Below are 23,824 nucleotides of genomic sequence, written 5' to 3' on the forward strand. Positions count from 1 at the left end.
CTGTTTGCCCATGTTCATGGGACAAAGTCAAAAAGAATGAAGTTATTGTATAAGGACACATTGTATATATTTGCATTTAGTACCCAAAAAACCCAAATGCAAAAATTACTGTTACGATAAAAAATAAGAGTTAAGATTAGAGAACGTTAAGTGCCACCACATTTCAATTAAAAATAGAAAGTATTAATAGGAAGAAGGCATAATATAGTCTGTCTAAATTTGCTTTTTAAAAGAAAACATACTTTTATTTGACATAAATACAATTCTGAAACTTTCTCAAATATCTCAAGAAAAAAACAATGTTACCATAAAGAGCGAAATCTTGACACTCAAATAGAAAGTCTATTAGAAATCTATTTCCTATTTCATTGTTGTAAAGCAGAATTATAGACAAGAGACAAACCTCAATGGCAACTAAAGTTTAAAGTTTTTCTTAAAACATAAATATGTTTACTTACAATTAAATTTTAGCAACAATAACAATAGAAAAATAGGATGCTCAGACCAAGATCCCATGAGTACATTATCACAGGATACACAACGACGGAAGAAAACAAACACAGACACACTGAACGGCAACAGGGAAGGAGTAAGAACTCGCTAAGGACAAGCGGCAGTGCGAGGAAAGCCTCCGGAGAAGGAGCTGCGCGGCTGCCCATAGGCAGTGAGCGTCCAGCTCTCCTCAAACTCAGCGCGGAACCGAGAGGATGGCTGGGACAGGGCAGTGAGGGTCTATGATACTCAACAGAGAGTTCTGGTCAGATAGCAACAGAGGGCACAGACAGCTTATTCAGAAAAAGAGGAGAAAAGGCTCGATTTTAGAGATGTTTTTTGTGGCAGTCCAAACAAATTTGAGATGGACTGAAAACATTCTTTCATTAAGGGGGAAAGTGGTTAGATGGGAAAGTACTCTCTTTGTAGTTGGGAGGTGGAATGGTAAAAAAAAGGACCTTTGAAAGCGAAAAAGGGAAAGAGAGATCACTGAGGAAGGAAAAAAATAAAGAGGGGGAAGACACAGCCAGAGGAACTGGGAGAAGAGAAAGAGGAGACAGAAGGAACAGAGCATGAGGGAGGATTTGGAAGGAAGTGGAGAAGCGCAGCAACAGGCCACGGAGGAAGATCTTTCCAGGAGGTATGCCTGAGACAGAACAAGACAGAAGGAACGTAGGAACGCAGGCGAAAGATGCCACCAGATTTCATGGCAGCAATCCAAAGACCTGCCACCGTCTTCACGGTGGTTTATAAGAATTGCAACCGCCAATCCCCACAGACGACAGTTCCCACACTTCTGGATGCAAGCAACACAGACAACGACACAACACTTCAAACTAAAACTCCCACGGTACCTGGCGATATATCGCTTCCCCATGTACTGGAACTGGTGCAAGCAGACTCTGCGGAGAGCATGAAAGATGATTAGGGAGCGATAAAGTTATTGGAGACAAAATTATTTTTGACACACTGCTTTATTTAAACCCATTTACAGTAACATATTCAATAAGCTCTTACATCTACCACTAGCCCCTTACTTCTGGTTTTCAGAAACTCTCTGGGAGGTCCCTCTAAACCCAGAGAAAATGATCAAACGCAAGGGAGGCCGCATACTGTGCTGCTATCAGTGCCATGGTGGCTGGTTTGAGCAACACAGAAGAAAGGCGCAGGACCGACAGGATTGACTGTTGACTTCGGGTGTGGATATTTACTCCACATCTGCCTTAGAAGGCATGGTGGAAACCATATGCGCTGTTCCAAGTTGCTTATTCGTTCTCATTCAGCCTATGTAAGGAGCTTTCTTTTTTGATTCAAATAAATGGACTGGTTCCTTACAGACATCAAGTATGTATTTTTTTGTTTTATCTTACTGTATTTTATATACAACGTGGATTTTTTTAAAAAAATCATATATTTAATAAGAGTCAGTTAAAACAATGTCTAGTAAGTTCTTCTGAACTTACTAGAATCTTGTCTCACATGTGACAACTCCCACCTTTAACTCAGCAGAGGAAGTGACCATGAATTTGGGAACCAAGACCGTAATTCCAAAATGCACAAAGCTCTGAACACCATGGGTTTGCCCCGAAATCGTGCAAACACATTTGGCAGCAAATCATGACCCCAACTAACAAAGGTAAAGCTACCTGGTCACGATTTCACCTACTACTGTAAACAATCATAGCACACAGAAATAACTTCTTACTGCAGAAGGAATCATGTGCTTGACTGTGGGGTGCTGCAGAATATACTCTCTATGTACATTTTTCTAAAATCCAAAAAATTCTGGATTTGAAAACTCATCTGGCCCCACTAGTTTTGGATAAGGGATTGTAGATTCGTGTTTCTAAAAGTAAAAAGCTTAAAGGAAAACAGAAACTTAAACTAAAGTGATAAAGTCATATAGACTGTATTTAAGATTTCACTTTTACTTATTACATATTTTTAAATTGTAGCAATTTTTATGTCTCAGTTTCTGAGCAGCATCCACCGAATTCAGCTAATAAATGTTGTGTTATTTTGTTAAAATGGTTTATACGCACAAGTAGTAACCTCTCATCCACAACAACCACATATCAAATCATTTAAGGCTGTTGCTGTCCACTGGGCCATGAGCTCCTAAGCGTGGCTGCTGGGGTTAGGTCCAGGAGAAAGAGCTTAAGGGTAAGTGTGGATGTGAATATATACTGCATTCCCGGTTCAACTGTCGGGGCACTGTATTCTTCACACCTCTTAACTAGCCAGGAAAGATGAAGAGTTAATGAGCAAAGACGAAACTACTCACTCCAATATTGTAAAAAAATCCATAAGTTCAGATGTTGAGGCCTTGTTCCAATATGTAAACAAAGCATCTGGAAAGTAAACAGTTATTTGATTAGAATTATAATGCATATTTCATACATTATAAGATGGGAAGAGACCTCAGAGCGTAGGCCTCCAAACTCTCCTCGGCCCCCTTTTATAGTTGATCAAAGGATAAACCACAGTGACCAATCTATTATAATGGGTAACTGCACAACAGGCTTAGTCAGTATAAAGAAGCTACATTTGAACATCTGAACTTTAATTTCAGCACGCATCATCTAGCCCTACACGGTACCTATTTAACTTACACGTAATGTGCTCTTAAATGGACTAGAAAATTACCCACTACAGAATCCCTCCCCAGTAGAGCATCTGTTGAAAATTCTTACATGTATGTAAGTAACCCCTTCCCAACACACACTCACACACTGCAGTGGAAGCATGTATCCTACAGGCACTGTTTTGCCCTCTGAGTTTTAATTCAGCAATAAAGCCTAGATCTATCTCAGTCTTTTCCAAGCTGCGTAATAGTCCTCTCCATGGACGTACCAACACTGAGTTCACCAGTTCCCCTACTGACAGACATTTATTTGTTCTTCCCCCCAATTCTTTCCTATTATAAATCATGCTTCAGTAAAAATCCCTTTTACATGCGTCTTTGCACACTCGTCCAACTACATCTATAGGAGAAATTCGTAGAAGTGAACTAGCCATGTTTATAGTGTGTACATTTAAAATTTGACATATATTGTCAAATAGCCTTCCAAATAAGCAGTGTATGAGAGTTCCTATTTCTTAGCACGATGGTACAATGTACCAGTGGTTAAGAACCACACCTGCTCTTTATCAAGAGCAACTGGGCACATCTTTAATTAAGGCAAATCCTACAAATTCACTTATAGGAAGCATTCTCTGTGTATGACTCTTAACCATTCGACATTGCACAAAGAGTGTTAGCGTGTGACAGTTAAACATTTTTGCCTTCTTACATTTCTACATTGAAGTTGAGAAATGTGTTAAAAGATTTCTATCAGGGAAAAAGCCACTGAGTCTCTGGGGCCTGAAATGAGCAAGAGGCTGGCTGCAGAGATGCTGGAGGCTCATGAAGATGCATGGCAATAGACTTTTATTCTACACTTGTCAAGAACAGTGGCAGGCGGGAGAAGCCGTGGGATACATACCAAGTACCTGCTATGCACCAGGCACTGTGCTAGGTCTCATGATTTCACATATATCCTGTCATCGAATCCTCACCGTGATCTGGGGCAGAGTTTCCATTTACAAATGAACTAATGAGGGCTCAGAGAAGCTAAGTAACTCTCCCAACTACCAGCTGAGAGAATGCCGGTGGAATGGCGATTTAAATCAACTGCACCTGATTTTGAAAGCCATGGTTGGCCTCTTAGACCAGAGGATGGGTCGGGGAGCTTCCATCTCTTGGGGGTTTCAAGTTTAGAATCCAGAGGGACGGACTCTGGTTACTTGAGGCTGGTGTTTTGGGAACCCAGGGAGTTCCCTGGATGCTGGGCCTCTCGGGGTCAACTTGCAGACATCTGAGGCCAGCAGACAGAACCAGCTGGCCGGCTGGGTGGTACCATCATGGCCTTTCCTTGCTCTGTGCTCTGGCTATTGGCGGAGGAGGGGGGAAGACAGAGCTAAGCTCTATTACGGAGAAAGGAGGCACAAGAAGGCTCAGAGGGCGAGGGGCCCTGCGTGTAGAAGATGCGCATTAAATGTGGGATAAAGGAAAGAGTAGCTACGGAGCTAGTTACACAACTGATTTTGGTTATCTGCCTGGTAAACTATTCTAAAGGCAATTTCTCCCCCACCCCATACTCTACACAAAAACCAATGCTTGGTAGCTACTAAGATTTAAATGTGAACATTTAAATAATACAGCTTTTAAAGAAAATACAGGAGAATATCTTCAGAGCCTGGGGGGTAGGTAAAGATTTCTTAAATGAGACACACAAAAAAATTGTAATTATAAAGGGGAAAAAAGTGTAACAACAGTAGTTGGAAAAAAAAAAAGGATATTCTAAAACTGTTTTGAAGAAGTTGCTGCATTTTTTAAATACGTGCCTGGCCTTCCAAAAGGCTGACTTTAAAGGGTAACTTTCACTTGGACGCAAAATTTCTTGTATATTTGTTTTTAAAAAACAGTTATTTTCTAGTTACACATCACATTTAATATTTGAAATGTAAAATATTTTAAAGAAAACTTTCAATAAAGGAATAACAGGACTATAATGCTGTCTAAAACTCACTACCATGATGAAAATTGAGAACGTTTGATTTAATGGGAAGAATTTCAACTTTCTAACTGAAAAATCAGAATAAGAGCCTGGTGCTTTTTTTTTTTTTTTTGCGGTACGCGGGCCTCTCACTGTTGTGGCCTCTCCCGTTGCAGAGCACGGGCTCCGGACGCGCAGGCTCAGCGGCCATGGCTCACGGGCCCAGCCGCTCTGCGGCATGTGGGATCTTCCGGGACTGGGGCACGAACCCGTGTCCCCTGCATCGGCAGGCGGACACTCAACCACTGCGCCACCAGGGAAGCCCCGAGCCTGGTGCTTTTGTATTTGGTCATCATTCACACAAAAAAATCTTGTCTGTTTGTGTTTTTCAAAATAGCTATTTTAAAGTAACATGTTGACAGAAGAATAAAATCCTCCAGTTCCAGAGCATTTTAAGGATTGGTACGCTGCTCCTAACCTCTGAGCTACAGGCCAGGCTCTCAGTGCTGTTGAAATGGAAGCTCGATACGAAAGAAACACTATTTGCAGCAGAAGTACCTTGCCCTGGATGCTCAATGCCCACACCCCCTACCACCAGACAAGTGGGTTTCAGGTCTCCACAAATGGCATTTTACTTTCAAAAGAGTTTGTCTTCTCTCAGTGACCTTAATGAAGCTCACAGTACCCTTCCTAATTTGTTACAGGAAAATTAAGAGGATTTTTAACCAACATAAGAACTGTGACGTTATACTATGGCACAGTTTCATGTGATTGCTTATGTCACACAATCAGAGTTGGAACTGTCCTGCCGTGGATGTTTACAAGCTTTAAATGGTACTGATAAAGCATTAATGGTTGTGGTCGTTTCTATTTAAAAATGTGGTTGTCAAACCCTTAAATCAGAAGCTTAATCTACCAGAATACCACTATTTCCATTAGAAAACTAAACACACCCCACCTCTAGTTAAAGCCAGGAATGTCACACACACTGTAAATGGAAGAGATGCTTAGGTCACCAACACTACATTCTCTAATTTAAGAGACTGACTAATAAAATTATACAAGTTGCCAGTAAGTTTTCTTGGACAAATGAAATTTAAAAAAAAATCAAAAGCTACTTCATTTATCTGCTTCTGTCTCCCTTAGTGAAGATGTATGTCTGAGCTTAACATAAATTTTTAAAATACGCCATTCAGGGCTTCCCTGGTGGTGCAGTGGTTGAGAGTCCGCCTGCTGATGCAGGGGACACGGGTTCGTGCCCCGGTCCGGGAAGATCCCACATGCCGCAGAGCGGCTGGGCCCATGAGCCGTGGCCGATGAGCCTGCGCGTCCGGAGCCTGTGCTCCGCAACGGGAGAGGCCACAACAGTGGGAGGCACGCGTACCGCAACAAAAACAAAAAACAAAAAAAACCGCCATTCACATTTTAGAACTCTTTCTGAAATACAATAATTAATGAAAATAAATTTCCAAATTAAGACTTTTATTTCTAGTACATTCAGTAAATTAATATGTATTTCAAACAAGAGAGAAAATCCCTTTAAATCCTTAAACACTTGGAACCAACTACGATTTTAAAAATATAAACCAAATACTGAAACAAGGAAAGTAAAACAGATATCTTCATTTTTTTTACCTACCATCAGACATGCTTTTTAAGATGTAGAGGAAACACATCAGCAGGCTCTTAATCTCAGACTGGTCAAGTTTGTCACAGCGAACAACAGAATTTCCCAAAGTGCCACTTTGCTGGTGCTAAAGAAGGAAACACAGGTGATTTTTTCTCCTTCGTTACAGGTAAAACAAAATTAGGTTCACTTTTCTCCCTTGGAAGAGAAAGAGTCTTAGAATTGAGTCAAATCATACAAATTGGAAGGTATAAATGATTTGTCAACGAACTACAAGCACACCATCACCAAATACACACAAGTGTTAATCCATGGAAGCTCTGTCTTGTCTCCTTGGCACACGCTCCCAGGACAAGCCAGAGGACACAGACCTTTCAAACTGAAAAACCAGTCGTAGTTACTGGCTTAGTTCCGAAATGCCAAGTAAAACTTCATGCAAAAAACTTTGTGTGCTAAGATCAAACAGAAATGATGATTCAGAAGACAGTGCCAAACCAAGCATATCCTCAGGAAAATGTCAGTGGCTGAAAACAGCAAATTAAGTCCAAGGGGCTGCTACGGACCAGCCACTAAAGCCTGGAGCTGAGTCACTGTTATTCTGTTACATCCTGGGGCAGCCTTGGGGGAAAACCACAGGCAGGTGCCTGATAGGGACAAACAGGGACACCTCAGTGCAGCAGGACCAAAGCCCCTAAACTGATGAGATCACACCATCATCAGCTTAGCTCAACACTGCAAACTTCAGAAAGCTCAGGGCGCAGGGTGAGGGCAGCTTTGCCACTAGACAGCAGATTCACACCATGTTCAAAGCATTCACTTAAAAAAAAAAGAACAAGAGTCTCATCTCATTTAAAAAACACAAGAAATTTAAAAATCTTGAAAGTTATATTTCCAATTGAAATCTGGAAAATTTTTTTGCCAAATACCAAAGCAGAAAGATCAGTGAAAAAATATCTTTCGTTCAAGGTACTGGTGGGCAATGGAAAACCTATATACTAATCAGGTTTAACTAATAACATCCACGAGTATTTTTATTATAGGAAGAGGCACACTGCAATTAGCGGCAAAGCCGTGGTGCGGGTGCACCTCCCGCCCACCCACTTCATCAGCACCGCTGGGAGAGCCCAGGCCTCCCTGCAGCGGGAGCAGGGGCGCCGCCTGTGGGGCCTCCTCCGGCAGAGGCAGCAGCGTTAGCAGCGAGAAGTCCATGGTGACCCGGTGTCTCCTGGCTGACTGGCCGCTCTCCTCCTCTCCAGCTCCGCGTATGACACAAGCCGAGTGCCTTCTGAGCAGCTTCTCCCTCTACGCACGAAGCCATGTCAGCGTCAAGGGAAAAGTTCGACAGGTCATGACACCTGCGCGGAGATGCTCGGACGGCTACAGAACGGCAGCTGAGGATCCTCACCGCGAGGTCGGCCACACAACCGCGGTAAGGTTACGAACCTGACCCCGAGGAAGGGCGGTTTCCACGTTTCTGAGAACTAGGAATACATCCCTAAGAGAATCACTTGTTTATTGGTACATAAACCTATAACTTAACCTATACATAACTTGCCTATAACTTGAAATAACTTAGGAAAACAGTGGCCGAGGTGAGACTCATCTATCATGGTTCCAGGTTTAAATCCAAGCTTTATCCATTTGCACAAAATTCCAAACTTAGGTATTTCAAGAAAAAAACAGTTAAATATGAGAAGGATGTGTTGTGTTGGGGGCACAGTATGAACAGAGTGATTTCAAACAAAGCCTTATCCCTGCATCATCTATATGACTGATTAATCTTTGCTGGAGCCAGCTTTGTATCCAACGCCCATGTGCATGGATAACTGGGTTACAATTGGTATTCTCTGGCACACAGACCGTGGGGGTTCTAAGCGAGTGGCATGTTGATTTCCCAACCTGTTCAAACTGCCAGAACCACTGGCTCAAAGTGCTCCACTGTCAACACTGCCCTGCTGAAATCCTAGAACAGGAATCGGGGGGTTTCAGGGAATGGGCCCCATCCTTAGATCATACTCTGAGATCATCTACCCCAGGTTAACTGAGTTGTTTAAGGAAAAAAAAAAAAAAGGTCATACTTACTGAACACCAGAACATGAAGCATGTTTACTTTGGGCTAAATCCATTAGTTATAAGAAACACTTAAGTTACATTAAAAGAAATTACCTTATCCAGGGAATTGCTCTTCTCACTATTCCTTTCTGGAAGGCTGTTCCCGGAATCTGTGCTTATGAGGGATCCTCTTGAATCAGCATTTCTCACACTACTGATGTTTGGAGTTGAGTTTGTATATGGAGAAGCTAAACAGAAATCAAGCCAAGACCAAAGATTTGGTGAGAGAGAGCAAAATAAAAATAAGTATTGTACTTTAAGGGAAACTGCTTTTATGGTACTTATTTTTCCTGTGAGAAAGCTGGCTCAAGAGTTTCATTCAATTACCTCTCCTTTAAAGAACCAGGACATTTAGATTGAGATACAAATAACTGTTAATCTGAAACATTCAGACGTAACTATCAATTCACTTACGAGAAACCACCTTGGATTGCTCAGACTAAAGGTGAACATGCTGGTTCAGACTGGGGTAGAATAAAGACTTCAAAAAATTAAAAAGATAAATCCACCTACAACTATCAAACAAAAAAAAACTAAGCCATGCAATAAACCCTCAGTACTCAAACGGTGGGCTGAGGTACCCCAGAAAACTCTGAGGGGTGTCATGGGAAATTTTAAAATTTCAAGGAAAACACAGTGATACTTGACATCTGCCGGAAACTGTAGTTTCAACCTCCGACTGTGCTACATTCCTTTCCATGATGCCCTATCTCTGTGAAGCGGGGTATTTGGTGGTCGCTATGATGAAAGCAAGTACTGGGTGAAAATCAGTGTGGAACAGGAAATGAGAATGTTGGTGAGCGATCTGATTCCAAATTTGAGAAGCCGTGTAGCACCCAACAGGCACACACAACCCATTAGTAAGAATCGTGGTTAGTAAAAGTAAAAATGTTTTTCTTTATGTATGTATATAGTTTTCAAATGCCTACTACGTTGTTAGGTTATAAGTACTTATTATTTGGCCCTAAGTACCTAAAAAACAGAACCATTAGGTGTTTCTTTTGGCCTGGGGACTCCATGAAAAATTACTTTGATTAATAAGGGTGCTGTGAATTGAGAATGTTTGGGAATCTCTGCAGTAAACAGTTACAAGCAGAAAGGAAATCTAACTTGGAAATAAAATTTGTGACATCTGTTGAATAAAATAGCATTTTAAGGGAGAAGTCAGTCCCTACCTCAATACTGTGGAATTTTTAAAAGTAATAGATCAACTTCCTGCTTAGATAAGATTTAAATAAATCACATAATTAAAAATGACTCTTAGACTTGCACATTCTGGTTTGAACCAAGAGGCACGCCTCCGGCTGCGAGGCTGGGCTGGCAGTGCACACTGCAAAAGACTTTGGGCGCCACGCTGCAGCAAGCTGTAAGCACAGCCTCCCATCCCCAAGCTGCCTTCACCTGAGATGCCTTTACTTGGCACCTCAGAACAGGCAGGCCCTTTTTGGGTTTCAGCCTGCAAATTAGCTGCCGTGGACTGATACACCTCTAAGTTAATCCCCTCCCTGTCCCTAACACTCAGGTTTATCCACCACCATCTCTGAAACCAATTCGGTGTATTAAGTATATCAAGAAAAGAAGGGCAAGGGCTTCCCTGGTGGTGCAGTGGTTGAGAATCCGCCTGCCGATGCAGGGGACACGGGTTCGTGTCCCGCTCCGGGAAGATCTCACATGCCGCGGAGCGGCTGGGCCCGTGAGCCATGGCCGCTGAGCCTGCGCGTCCGGAGCCTGTGCTCCGCAACGGGAGAGGCCACAACAGTGAGAGGCCCACGTACCACAAAATAAAAAAGAAAAGAAGGGCAAGGGAACCTAAAAATGTAAGTGCAGGCAGGAATGCAGGAACACGTAAACCATTGGCCAGGGGCTGCGCCTACCCAAAATAGGAACTGTGTGATTGACTGCCACAGGGTGCAGGTAAAATCACTATGAAAAAGCCAGAGGCCTTTTTCTATCCTCAGAGAGAAAAGAAACATGCACTGTGACCAAATTATAATTATCGTCTTCCTAATATAACCAGACTTCATACTTAGTGTAGAACACAGAACTCAGGAGAAAAAGGCTCTCGGTAAAGTAATATTAGACATTAAATTCTCAAAGTTTTAGGCTCAGTTCCAGACCAAGAGTCCTAATCTAAGGCAAACAGATGTAAATGCAATAAATCAAAATCAACATGCTTAGTAGAACTATGCTCCTTGTGTATGTGTGTGTGTGTGTGTGTGTGTGTGTGTATGTAATATCCTGGTGCATAACTTTTAAAAAGAAATTTAGTTCAACTCTCTCCCCTTTGTACAAACAGCAAAATGCAATACACTGAGCAGGTAGGTAAAGGAACCCAGAGCCTAAGAATGCATGCCTTGAGAATGTAATCTTTTTTAAAAAAATTTATTTATTTATTTTTGGCCGTGTTGGGTCTTCGCTGCTGTGCGCGAGCCCCCTCCAGCTGTGGCGAGCAGGGGCCGCTCCTTGCCAAGGTGCGCAGGCCTCTCACTGTGGTGGCCTCTCCTGCTGCGGAGCATGGGCTCCAGGAGCGTGGGCCTTAGTAGCTGCAGCACATGGGCTCAGCATTGTGGCTCAAGGCTCTAGAGCACAGGCTCAGTAGTTGTGGCACACGGGCTTAGTTGCTCTGCGGCATGTGGGATCTTCCCAGACCAGGGCTCAAACCCGTGTCCCCTGCATTGGCAGGCGGACTCCCAACCACTGTGCCACCAGGGAAGCCCCTAAAATGAATGTAATCTTAGAGTAGTTTTTATCCAGGCAATGAATCGGTTTCAGAAATTTTCATGCACCATGTTCCAAAGACCTTAAAAAAAACTGCTGAGGGTACATTCTCAGTAAATGTGGAAACAGAATTTCCTTAAGAGACGTAAGGAGAAAGTCAGCTCTTGAAGGATAAGCACTGGGACTAAAACTAAATGGAAATTCCTTGATGAATAAAAGAAGAATTGCTAAAGCTACCAGAAAACAACTAGTAAGCCCAGTTCAAAGGTGGGGGCTTTCCTGCAAGGCATTCCTAAAAGGAAACAAGGATTAAAGTGTTTAAAGATGGGGGCAACACAGATAAAAGCCTGAGTATAAATTAAGTCTGTTGTGGTGAATTCCCATGAAAAGTGGATACAGATCTTGAAATTCAAGAAAGAATGAAACGGGACAAAATTAGCCTTGAGTACTTTTTGTAACTTCACCATGAACACAGAGCAATCAAAGGCCACTTATGTCATTGAAGTTGTGCTAAAGATCCCCCCTCGGCTCATCTCTATGTTCTCCAGGCATCTCAAACCCTAACAAGGTGAATGTGGAATTGGAGAATCAAGTCAGAGTCAAAACATCACCTCATTCTAGTTTTATCATTTCCACAAAGTCTTGAATACTACAGAATACTGGTCAGAGAGGACAGAGAGTTAAGATTTAGGCTACTAAGAGTCTATCACAAAGCATGAATAACACTCAAGAGCTGTGCTTGTTATAATGGCAGTCAAATAATAACAACTGTTTACCTTACCAAGCATGGCACACATTCAACTAGCAATTTATCCCTCACCACGACTCTATTTTTGAGATGTGGACACAGGGTAAAGAGGAGAGACACCCTGCCCATGGCAATTGTAAATGGTGGAGTCTGGATCCAAAGCCACATCTGTCTGACTTTAAAAACAGTGCTGTGAACCACTGCAGACAAAGCCCCTGAAAAGACCCCTTCCCCACTCCCGGAGAGCGGCTGGGCTTGTGGACAGAGTGAGGCAACGGAGACAGAGCGAGGGCCCCATGAGAAAGGCAATGGAAATACCACGTGCCAGGCTCTGCAATTTGTACGAATTAACTCATTTCATCTTTACAACGCCAACTGAGGTAAGTATGACTATGAAAAATACACAGAAACAGAAGTAAGATTAAAGACTGGTATGGGCATTACGGGATAAATCTGAGCATTGGCATGCGGTTTCCAATTTTACAGTCTGGCCAGTTTCATCACCTACATGAAATACCACGTTAGCAACCAGAACAACACAAAAGCTAAGGACATAAACTCAGAATGAACCACAGTCCTGCAGATTAATTAGGTAAAAGGACTGCCCTTTATTCTGCCCTATGAGTTAGTTCCATTATTGGGGGCTCTAAGCATTAGCCACAGCAGGATGCTTCATTTATTCAAACTGTGGTGTAAAAGAGAGGAAGAAATAAAGACAGCATAAGCCTGTGAGTGTCCGTGAAGATATATATATTTTTTGTACCATTATCTTTATGAAGGAGCTGGCACATGTGCTCAATCAATCAGAGTATTAATAAATACATTTCTCAGGCATTTTCTTATGGAAAAACTACTCAATTTGAATCTTGATTTATGCCACCTGTTTTCCTCCCGATGGGGGCTGCTCTAACATTATTTCAGATAGAAAAAATACCGTAGGAAAGAAGATTTTAGAAAACTGATTTCAGGACTGCATTCTAGCCATAAACCAGTATCTCCATCAGCAAATAGTCTGTCACATCTCATCTAAATTGTTAACACTACAAATAAAGCCTACCCACCACACACACACTTGCAAAGATATTCTTTTCCTAAAAGCATAAACAATCCAGTTTGAAGATTTAAAATGAAAAATTAACACGCATTAAACAAAAAGCAAACAGGACAAATATGTGGGTAAGTGTACTACATGTGTTATTCCTGAAATCTGAGATCTTTATTTCAGTGTAGAGTTAAGGGGTTTCATAGCTGAGGAGCAAAATCAGGAAAAGAATACTTGAAGTAGAAACTCAAGACTTCAAAGTTCTGATTTGAAAGCTAACAAATGACTGGATTAAGCATGCTTTCCGAATTAGACTGCAGAGAAGCAGGTCAGAGCCTGAGCATTACCAATGCCAGAGATGGCGCCAAAGAGGTCCTTGTGCAGACTGGCATCCAGCGTGCTCCCAGACTTCTGCGGTGTCACTATCGGGTTCATGGCTGGCAAAGTAAGGGACTCCTCCTTCACAGTCTGTCAAGGAGGAGAGAGACAAGAAACAATTGAAGATGACTTTAAAGGACTCACCAACAGTCCTTGGAAGTGTGAGGGCGAATATAAGAACAGGACAGAGCAGCCCGGCATGTTAAACGTGCCTGAGTGGGAGGAGGACAGCGGGGGGTGGAGGTGGGGTGTGTGGGTCAGAGAAGGAGCAGGAGAGGTGGGCATGGGGCACTTCAGGTCTGGGGCGGGCAGAGAAACCTTGGCCATGAAGTCCTGTACTTCCCCAGGAGGTCTAGCACCCTTCCCTTTCCAGAGCTCTGATGCCCAACATTCCTGTAGATTATTTCAGTATGTTTCTTCCTTCAGAAGACGCCTCAAGTGCTCTTTCTAACTGCAACGTTTTTTTTTCTCTCACATCAGAAATCTTCCCAAATGAGCAACAGTGACCTCACAGTAGCAGCAGTGAAAATCTCTGCAAGGTGGGTGCTTCGTGTGAATTCTCAATCAGTGGAGAAATTATGTTCATTATGAAGTTATGTCATAAAAGGGATTTTACTTTCATGAAAGCCAAAGAAAAAGCTGTTCATTTTTCTCAGGACTGAAGCAGTACATACAGATAGGTAGCATTACACCCTGAATTACTTATTCCAATTAGAAAAGCAGACAAATTTAGAGAATACACATGTGAAATACAACGTTGTAGAGGGTGAGATTAGTGTGGTACATTCCATGTAAGGACAGTGAACATTCACACTCTTTGGAACTACAAAGACTATTCTATAAATATGGTTCATCTCAATGCACCATCATGTAGGAGATGTACAGAAAACAGGACAAAGCACCACTGTTGGGGGGAAAAGGGACAGAAATACACACAAGGGAGCTCCCTCGGTGTATGCCGAAATGAGAAAGTGACAAGATGAACAATGGAGCCGGTTCACGGGTCCAGAATAAACAGGAAAAGGGCACTGCTGAACTGCTAACACCTATCCAAATGAATGGCAGATTGTCTCCAACCAAAACACTTTGAGATCATTTCTGGCATCATCCTTCAGTCAACTTAATTTCCAGTATATCTTTATATGACTGCATAAAGCTAAAATAAATGAAGGTGGTGAGTTTGGGGAGGTGGGGTCATTCACTCTGGCCCCCTGACATCTAGTCTGATTATCTTTCTAATTTTACAGACACAGAGAAACTTCAGCCCCAAGAGGTGGCTTTTCCAAGACTGTGTAGTATGTTACATCAGAACCGGGGCTAGCACTGAGCTCTTATAGCACGGAGGTTAGAACTATGCTTTTTTAAAAAAAACAAAATAAACTCCTTCCTCTATAACTTTTTGTTGGATACACAAAGAAGATCCTGAAATCTTACAAGAAAACAAGCCATCAGGAAAGCATGGCTTTTTATAGTGATTTTTAACAAGAGTTGAAGGTTTACTGATTGACCCCATCTTAGCCAGAAATGCAACTTACTGAGACTACTGTAGATTATTATGGTTTTAGGGGCAATAAAAGAGGAGACATGTATAGTTGAATAGTGTCCCTCCAATTGCATATCCACCCTGAACCTCAGAATGTGACCTTATTTGGAAAGAGGGTCTTTGCAGATGTAATTAAGATGTAAGATAAGAGGATGTCATCCTGGATTAGGGTGGGCCCTAAATACAAGCCCTGGTATCCTTATAAGGACAGGACAGGACATCAGAGACACAGACACACACCAGGGAGAACACCATGTGAAGACAGAGGCAGAGACTGGAGTGATACAGCTATAAGCTAAAAAAAAGCAAGGATTTCGGGCAACCACCAGAAGCTAGGAGAAAGGCGTAGAACCAACTCTTCACCCAGAGCCTCAAGAAGGAACCAACCCAGCTGACATCTTGATTTTGGACTTCTGGCTTTCTGACTGTGAGAGAATATCTGTTGTTTTTGACCACCCAGTTTGTGGTATTTTGTTAGGGCAGCCACAGGAAGCAAATACAGGCTGTGTCTATGTGAATGTGCTTACGTACACTGCCAGGGTTCACGGGGAATGGAGACACATCTCTCACATTGATCCGCTGGACATTCTCAATCAGCAGACCGAACAGAGGCAGGTAGAGAGTGGCTATCCTTGCTTGATGGCTCTGAAACAAAGGCACAAAGCGTAAGTTTATCACAGACTCAGAATTTAATGATGGACTGAGCTAGCACTTGGCCATCTCCTGTATTCGGATCCTTCCTATAAAGATTGCTGTTAGATTTTATTGTACAAGCAGAGAACGTCTTAGTGCTGTTACCACTAATTTTCTAATTGCTTATTTCTTTATATTACTCAAAATGAAGGACATTTATCAATCATATTTCCTTCCATTAGGGAACACTCACCCTGGAAGCATATCTGTCATCAAAAGAATGCTTTATCAGCAGGTTCTTAAGCACACCGATGGCAATCAGCCGGACCTCCCTGAACTCCTGGAGGGCAGTCCCCACCTCCCTCAGTAACAGCCCCACCAAGAAGTGGTTTCTGCAGAACTCGTCCGTTAATGCGTAGTCAAGCTGGAGATCTGAAATGAGGATAGAAACCACTTTAGTTAGAAAGGATGTAACACTCTTTGAATAAAATTAAAACCAAAGCCCATCCTTTGCTTTTAGCCTCCCCTGTGTGTCGTCAGGTGGTCACCTCTGGCTTCCAAGGGGAAAGGGCTGATAACCTAAAATACTGCTCTGCACTCCAAAGTGAAAACAAAATTTAAATACAAATAAATGCACTGGATTTTTATTTTAAAAGGTATTACATCCTACATAATTATTAAGTTAGTCAATAGTTTTAGTACCAATTTTTAGAATATAGAACAGCATGTTATATTACAAATGTAATTTTGTTATTGATATGAAATTTTAAAATAAAATTGTAGTAACTGACAACATTATAGGGGAGTAATTTGCACATAACAGACATGTAATTAAAGAATAAATATAGGTGGTCTATTAAAATGTTCTTCACTACATGAGTTCATTTATCTATTTCCTGGTCATTAATGCCCATATACACTCATTAAAACCCAATGTGTTTAAAAAAACAAAACAAAACCCAATGTGTTTAAAATGAACAAGTTACCATATTACCTATTATTTTGCTATCACTGAAGATCTTATTTGACTTAGAATTTTCTAAAATATACTCTTAAAACTTCTTTACCTCAAAAAGCCAATAGAAAACTAATATAAATTAGAACTAAAATGGACAAAGCACCAAATCAAACTAGTAAGTCATCAGCAAGCTAAGTGACAAGACTGAAGCTCTTCTGGAAGAGATAAGAAAACGTGAAACCTACTGAGGGAGGGTAAATAAAAGCAGCTAAACATCACACTCTAAAGCTGAAATACACCTATCCAGAAAGCTGTGGCTCGGATTTAAATTCTCACACTGAATCCATTGTTAGAGGAAAATCTATAGGCCTCTCCTTTAACTTTAATGCCACGTTAGTTGCTTCTAAACCTATTCAAAGTCTGACCCAAGCCCTATGAACTCTTCACCAGAAGGAAGGGAAAGAGTGTTCATCTTTCCAGAATACTCATGTCCACTGTTTATGATTTTTAAGTCCAGTTTACTGAAAAGACAATTCACAGCTTGAATTCACATGATCCCCTTAGAAGGAAAACTATTTACGGGTTTAATTGTACACATGTGTGTGTGTATGTGTGCATGTGCAGAGAGGAGAGTGGAGGAGCAGGTGAGAAGGGTAAGAGGAAGGAGGATGCTAAAAAAAAAGACCGCAACTTTATTCCTATCAGTGCAGTTATGGAAATTATCTGTAGCTGACCCACACCACCTGCCTAGAGGAGCCCTTCTAGCTGCCAAATACCCCGACAGTCTACTAAGAGCTTGTGCGAGTCTGTGGGGTACCTGAAGGGTCTCCTCCTCACTCCTCACTTGGTTCTACAGGATAGACAACTGGGCCAGTGGGGAAGATGGACATTAGCACACGTTCACTGCCCAACCGCGAGGCAGAAAGAGCTACCCCTCGACACCCTGAGAGCTAAGAGGAAAAGACAGTCACGGTCTCCAAGGACAGGTGGGCTAGGAACTGAAGGTGGGGTGAAGGAGGGTCTGGGGTGCAGGGTAGGGAGCAATTCACTCCCGGTGGGGCGCTGGGAGAGGCGAGGGGGAGACCTGGCTGGGCCCACATGGGAGGTGCTGAGTGACCGGCCAGGAGGAAGATGAGGGTCCCCAGGGAGGTGCTGCGTGAGGCTGACAAGTGCAGGGAGGGCCTGCCATGCGTGAGGAGCTGGGACCAGCAGGTGTGCCTGGCATGTGGGGAACAGTGCGGGGTGGGACAGGCAGGCGGGCTGGGGTTGGACGGGGGATGCTGAATAGCCCAGGAGCTCAACCCCTCACCTTCTTCAATTATCACCCCAAAGTTGCCTTCTCAGGGAGGCTTTGCCTGGCCACCCGATCTCAATGCCAGCCCATTTCCTCTCCCCTTCCCTTGCTTTACTTCTCTCTCCTTAGCACTTATCACTCTCTCATGTTCTACATATTTCACACAGGTAAGACAGCAGGGGATTTCATCCTGTTGTCCGCAACTCTATCCCAAGGCTAGGTATAGTTGGTGCTGAGCAAATATTTGCTGGATGCATGACGGCCAAATTCAGGCCACAGTCCCCCTTCTTGCTCTTTAAAGGCAAGGTATTTATGTCTCTGAATGAATTCCTTTGTGAGTTTCTCTCTGAATTTCAGAGTCAGTTGATTTAGGTGTCATTAATAGTTTGGTGGCATCCTTCCACTTTTTCTCTCCTTTAACTATAAATAATCTTGAGCACATACAAGGTGCTAGATATTACTTGACAGACCTAAGAGACTAATTTGATTCATTTGACTTACTCAGTGAAGACAAAGAAATCTCTATGAGCTTAATTCTCTTCAAATTCAAAAAGGATACACAACAGTTAATAAAGACTCAGCATGCAAACACAAAAAGCATGTGAAAAGCCATGTTGCTTGTGACATAGGTTACTGCTACTGCTATAAACAAGGACTATGAAAATGGTGGAATAATACATTTTTGAAATGAAGCAGAGCTTTTTGTTCGTTTGCTTTACTTCTTAAAGAAACGTCCTAGAGGACCTAGTGACCCCAGGAGCAAAAAACCAGAGCCTCCTGGGGATGCTGTGGCAATGTCTTAGCTACAGTGAGAACAAATTCACTGGTTTATCATCAATTTTAAAACTGATCCAAGTATATGGCAAATGCCTACATGAACAGCATATGTAAGCATTTCAGCAATCACTTGCATTCTTTTTCTTTTAAAGGAGGAAGATGCAAGAAAGCAAGCATCACACCCCACACCTACCTACAGGAGTGTCATTTGACTCCACAGCTGGTGAAAGAAAAGCTAATTCATAAGAAAAAAGAAAAGTGAAACAAATAAAAATAAACTACAGTAAATAAAATGGATTACTATTGTTTAAGCAATGGAATTTTTCAATGAAAAAGAGTCACACTGGCATGATCTATAGTCTGATAAATTTGCTTAAAAAAACTAAGTTCCTAAATAGCATTTTATCAATTTTTTTAATGGAAATGTAACAAGAAAAAAAATCAATTCATCAATGAAAAATATCAGATACTTTGAATGTCATGTGTGAACTAATTCTTTTCTTATTAAAAATGCGTGGCTCTCTTTCTGAAAAGACTACGATTAATGTATTTAAAGATCGATTACCTTGATATCTTTGAATCCTGCCTTTTCCAAATGGCATTGGTAAATTCAATGGAATATAATGTTCATGATTGCATACCACACGGAGAAATTCAAATTTGTATTCAAAGAGGGTCTGCAGGAAAAAAATGGTTAGTCATAAGTTAAATACCTCAGTGGATACTTTATACAGCCTCCTGAAAAACCTATTAGGAATCACACACTCGTCTTTAGCCTCTTTCCTGTCTTAGAGCTGCACGCTCTAGGCTATTTTACAGATTTCAGAATGTCTGCAGGTATTTGCTTGAAAATTGGGAACACATTTCATTAAACAATGTCCTCCGCTGACTTTTAGGGCATTTATGATTTATGCTCCTCTTACTTCAATAAAGGATTTCAGGCAGCTTATAATTATAGACACAGATTCAGTGCAATAAAAAAATGAGTAAGGCAGAGCTTTAAAATAGACACGCAAGGGAAGAGACAGATAATTCTAGCAGAGAAAGTCTACATGGTTACTTCTGTTACCTTGTTAAATAAACTATGATTTGCAACACATACTTTTAGTTTTGCAGCTGAGAAGTCATTTAAGGTATTTATGAGAAAAATCAAAGGTATTTATGTTTCATGTGGAATTACTGTGTCCCTAATATCTCACACATTAATGCAAGTACTAGTTAGTACTAGTTAGTATCTCCAAGAGAGAAGAATGAATAGTGCCTCTGGGACTGAAAGAAAATTCTGATGTGAACCAAGAGAAACAGGTAGGTATCCAGATGTCATTCAGAGAGATAAAAAGAACAGTATGTAACACACACACACACACACACACACACACACACACAAACACACACATACAAGTGCGCGCACGCACGCGCACAGGCTACCTTAGGATCTCCAGGAGCAAAGCAGCTGATGTAGTTGTTGATCTGCTTAAAGACAAAGCCCCTATCCATGAAGGTGAAACATCTCTGTGGAGGAAACAAGCCACAAAGGTTAAGTATTTAGGCTTTTTCTGAAAGTTGGCTTCAAGTTTGCATTTATTGTGAATAAATTTATCCTTTGGCATAAAAACCTGGCATCAATGTTCACTGAGCATCTATATGTACGAGTCACTCTGCTAGAAAAAGCACATTAGGCACTTGGCGGACACCCTCTCCCCCGGAGGCCCCCACCTTGATAAACACAGCCAGGCTATGGTTCGCATTCTTAGATGCCTCTGGGTTATCTCGAAACTTCTGAGTGATGTGTGGCATCAGCATATTCACAACAGTTTCCACTGCATGATGACAGGATGCAGGAAATCTCTGGTTTCGCAATAACTAAAAAGGATTTAGAGCAAAAAACATTTATTATTTTTTAAGTTGCAACCTTTGAGGGGGGAAAAATACAAACTCATCCCTGAGTTCATTTCAAAAACCCAGGGCTCTCATCTTATTTATCTGAAATTAGATAAGATAAATTATTCTTTCTTCTCTCGAAGTACTGTATAAGTATTCTACTACTTCAAATAAATGCTGTGGATCAGGTCTGAGATGTTAGACTTCAGTACGATAAAGACCACTGTGGAGGTATTTATAAAAATGTGTAGGGCTTCCCTGGTGGCGCAGTGGTTGAGAATCCGCCTGCCGATGCAGGGGACATGGGTTCGTGCCCCGGTCAGGGAGGATCCCACGTGCCGCGGAGCGGCTGGGCCCGTGAGCCGTGGCCGCTGAGCCTGCACGTCTGGAGCCTGTGCTCCGCAACGGGAGAGGCCACAACAGTGGGAGGCCCGTGCACCGCAAAAAAAAAGAAAGAAGTATGAGGGAGGATACCTAAAGCAAGAATGGCAGAGTGTTGATAACTGTTGAAGCTGGGTGGGTGAGAGGCACACGAGATTCATTAAACTATTCCCTTTATTTTTAAAAATTTCTATAATAAATTTTTTTTAATGGTGAGATGAAGCTCTCCCTGCAGTGACAAACAGCTATTGTCAAAGAGTCTTAATTTGGCAACAAAGCAATGAGGTAAGACACACATCGAAGGGTAATAAAGACTGAGATAATGAGATGATTTTATGGAGATTATTATAAACTGAGATGGAAGAACATGATCTAGGCTAATGAGCTGATACCTAGGGGAGTGAGTATATAAGCACTGGCTCAGGAGAGGACACTAAGACAGCAGGAGACTTCTCAGCCAAACGAAACCTACCTCCTGACCCTGTCCTGCAGCCGATCTCCCCTTGGTAATGCTGCAGCATCCGCAGTGGCCGGGCCACCACCGTCTATGCCTCCAACAGGCGCTGCCGGTGCTCAGTCTGCCTGCCCAGCACCTGCCCACACCTGATCCGCCTCCTCCAACCCTCCTGCTGCGCCCCATGCCCCCACCCTGCTGTCAGCCCGATACCTTCATGCCCTCCTGCTGGCTGCTCAGCTCCTGCCACCTGACCCCTGGCCTGAGTGGGATCTCCCTGATGACCCACACTCAGCCTTGAAGCGAAGGGCCCTGTGAGCCCTGCTGCTGACAGCCATGTCTCTACAGACGCCAGCGAACGGCTATACCATGTCCTACATCATCTGGGTGCCGCATCCACTGCCGCCCAAATCGCTGCCCACTGCACAAGGACATCCAAAAGCCTTCACGTGTTCAATGCTTTGCTCCTTACTGTGTTCTTCTACTCTCTTGGGTGTAGAGACCTCTCTTCTACAGGCCATTTCACTGTGCAGTGTTACAATCAATAAGACTACTAGTTAATAAACTTCATTTTCCTGGCTTAGCAAACAACAGTAACAACAGAGAAGCAATGGGGTAGACAAGAAATTTGCCAATGACATTTCCAGCAGTCTCAGGTTACTCCCTCTCACTGGAATCCCTACATCACTTCTTCTCTCTTTTGTCCTACAAGTTCTTTCCTTCTCCTGTGTCCTCGTTTTCATTTGCAAAAATCAGTCTTCTCTCTAACCTTTCTGTGTTTATTTCTCTCTGCACCCTGCTGGTGCCATATCCTTACAGGGAAAAGGCATGCCCTCCCCTTCGTGCTGGCTCCACGTGGACGTGGTGGTGACCCATTCAGATCAGGAGGACGAGCAGCCCTCCAGGTAGACAAAGGAAGGAAATGGAAGGAGTCTGCGCCTCCGTAACTTTGTGGAACGGAACCCCCATACTACCCTGGACTTTGAGTGAGAAGAAGTAAACTTTTTTTCTTGTTTGTCAATATTACTTTAGATCTCTGTCACAGCAGCTGAACCCATAGCCCTAAAGCATAAGATCTCCCAAGAAAACTGATCACCTCCACCTTCCCTGGTAAACCATGCCCCGATTCTCTCTTTCGAAAGCTCCATTCCACTGTACGCTCACATTTAATATCCAGGTGGCCTTTTATCCCCCATTCAATCTGACTTTACTATGTTCTAAGTCAGATTTATTGAGGTTTAATTTACATACACTAAAATTCACCCTTTTAAGGTACACAGTTGGGTTCATCTGGACAAGTGAATACAGCTGTGTAACCACCAACACAGCCAAGATACAGTCCATTTCTATCACCCAAAAAACTTCCCCCTGTCCCTTTGAATCCCCTCCCCCATGCTGGCCCCTGGAAACCACTGCTGTGTTTTTTGTCCCTGTAGTTTTCCTTTCTCTAGAATGTCATATAAATGAACTCATACAGTGTATAGTGTAACGTGTATATGTGACCGCAGTGACCTCCTTTACATAACATAATGATTTCGAGATCCATCCATGTGACTGGATGGAAATCAAATCAATACTTTGTTCCTTTTTATTACTAAGTAGTATTTCACTGTATGGAGTTACCACAACCTGTCTATCATTCACCAGTTAATGGACATTTCCAGTTTTTGGCTACTATGAATAAAGCTGCTATGCACATTTGCATACAGGTCTTTGTGTGGATATCTGTTTTCATTTCTCTTTGGTAAATATTTTAGAAGTACAATTGCTGGGTCAAATTATTGGTTCTGTCTTAATATCCTCTCTTATTCATCCATAATGGTCTGTGTCCTCATCCTCAAGCCCACCTCTTCCCTCCCGATGCTAGATTTAATCAGCATCACCACAAAATGTCATTTTATATTAGTGCAGTTGGAGAGCTAATATATATATATAAACAATGACAGGTGCATTAATCTGTTCCACAGACTATTTAAACTCCAGGAGGAAGGGAGACTCATTGGTACAAAAGTTTCCCAATCACTCTGCTAACATTTACACTCTCTTTCATCTTGTCACTACCTGCCTTTCTATGGTCTCTACCAAATTGTCTGCTGCTTGGCCATGAAGCTCCCCAAAATAATCCTTCTAGGCCCAGGTAAAGTTCCAGCTCCAGCTCCACATGAATCTCCTACCATGTTGGAGCTTGTACACCTTCCTGCACTCTCCTCTGACTGCATGTTCTCCTTCTCCAAGGATTCTGTGAGCT

General features: G+C 42.3%; 2 protein-coding genes across 25 annotated transcripts in view; one reads left to right on the forward strand and one right to left on the reverse strand.

Annotated features, from left to right (window-relative positions):
- DOCK9 (dedicator of cytokinesis 9) overlaps nucleotides 1-23,824 on the reverse strand; it is a 276,764-nt gene that overhangs the window by 51,528 nt on the left and 201,412 nt on the right. For all 24 annotated transcript variants that reach the window (XM_067016588.1, XM_059041955.2, XM_059041954.2 and 21 more), the window contains exons 28-37: nucleotides 20,577-20,723; nucleotides 20,289-20,372; nucleotides 19,426-19,537; nucleotides 16,085-16,263; nucleotides 15,730-15,843; nucleotides 13,625-13,745; nucleotides 8,824-8,957; nucleotides 6,670-6,784; nucleotides 2,777-2,843; nucleotides 1,347-1,394 (exon numbers count right to left, since the gene is read on the reverse strand). In XM_067016588.1, the coding sequence (XP_066872689.1) occupies nucleotides 1,347-1,394; nucleotides 2,777-2,843; nucleotides 6,670-6,784; nucleotides 8,824-8,957; nucleotides 13,625-13,745; nucleotides 15,730-15,843; nucleotides 16,085-16,263; nucleotides 19,426-19,537; nucleotides 20,289-20,372; nucleotides 20,577-20,723 (1,121 nt within the window). The remainder of the gene's footprint in view (nucleotides 1-1,346; nucleotides 1,395-2,776; nucleotides 2,844-6,669; nucleotides 6,785-8,823; nucleotides 8,958-13,624; nucleotides 13,746-15,729; nucleotides 15,844-16,084; nucleotides 16,264-19,425; nucleotides 19,538-20,288; nucleotides 20,373-20,576; nucleotides 20,724-23,824) is intronic.
- Nucleotides 21,636-21,907, forward strand: KRTAP3-1 (keratin associated protein 3-1; the record flags this gene model as incomplete). Its single annotated transcript, XM_059042330.1, is given in 2 exon segments — nucleotides 21,636-21,762; nucleotides 21,765-21,907. Coding segments are annotated over 2 exon segments (270 nt in total), but the record flags the coding sequence as incomplete, so codon positions are not given.

The sequence above is a fragment of the Kogia breviceps genome, chromosome 16 (assembly GCF_026419965.1).
Source record: "Kogia breviceps isolate mKogBre1 chromosome 16, mKogBre1 haplotype 1, whole genome shotgun sequence".
NCBI lineage: Eukaryota > Metazoa > Chordata > Mammalia > Artiodactyla > Physeteridae > Kogia > Kogia breviceps.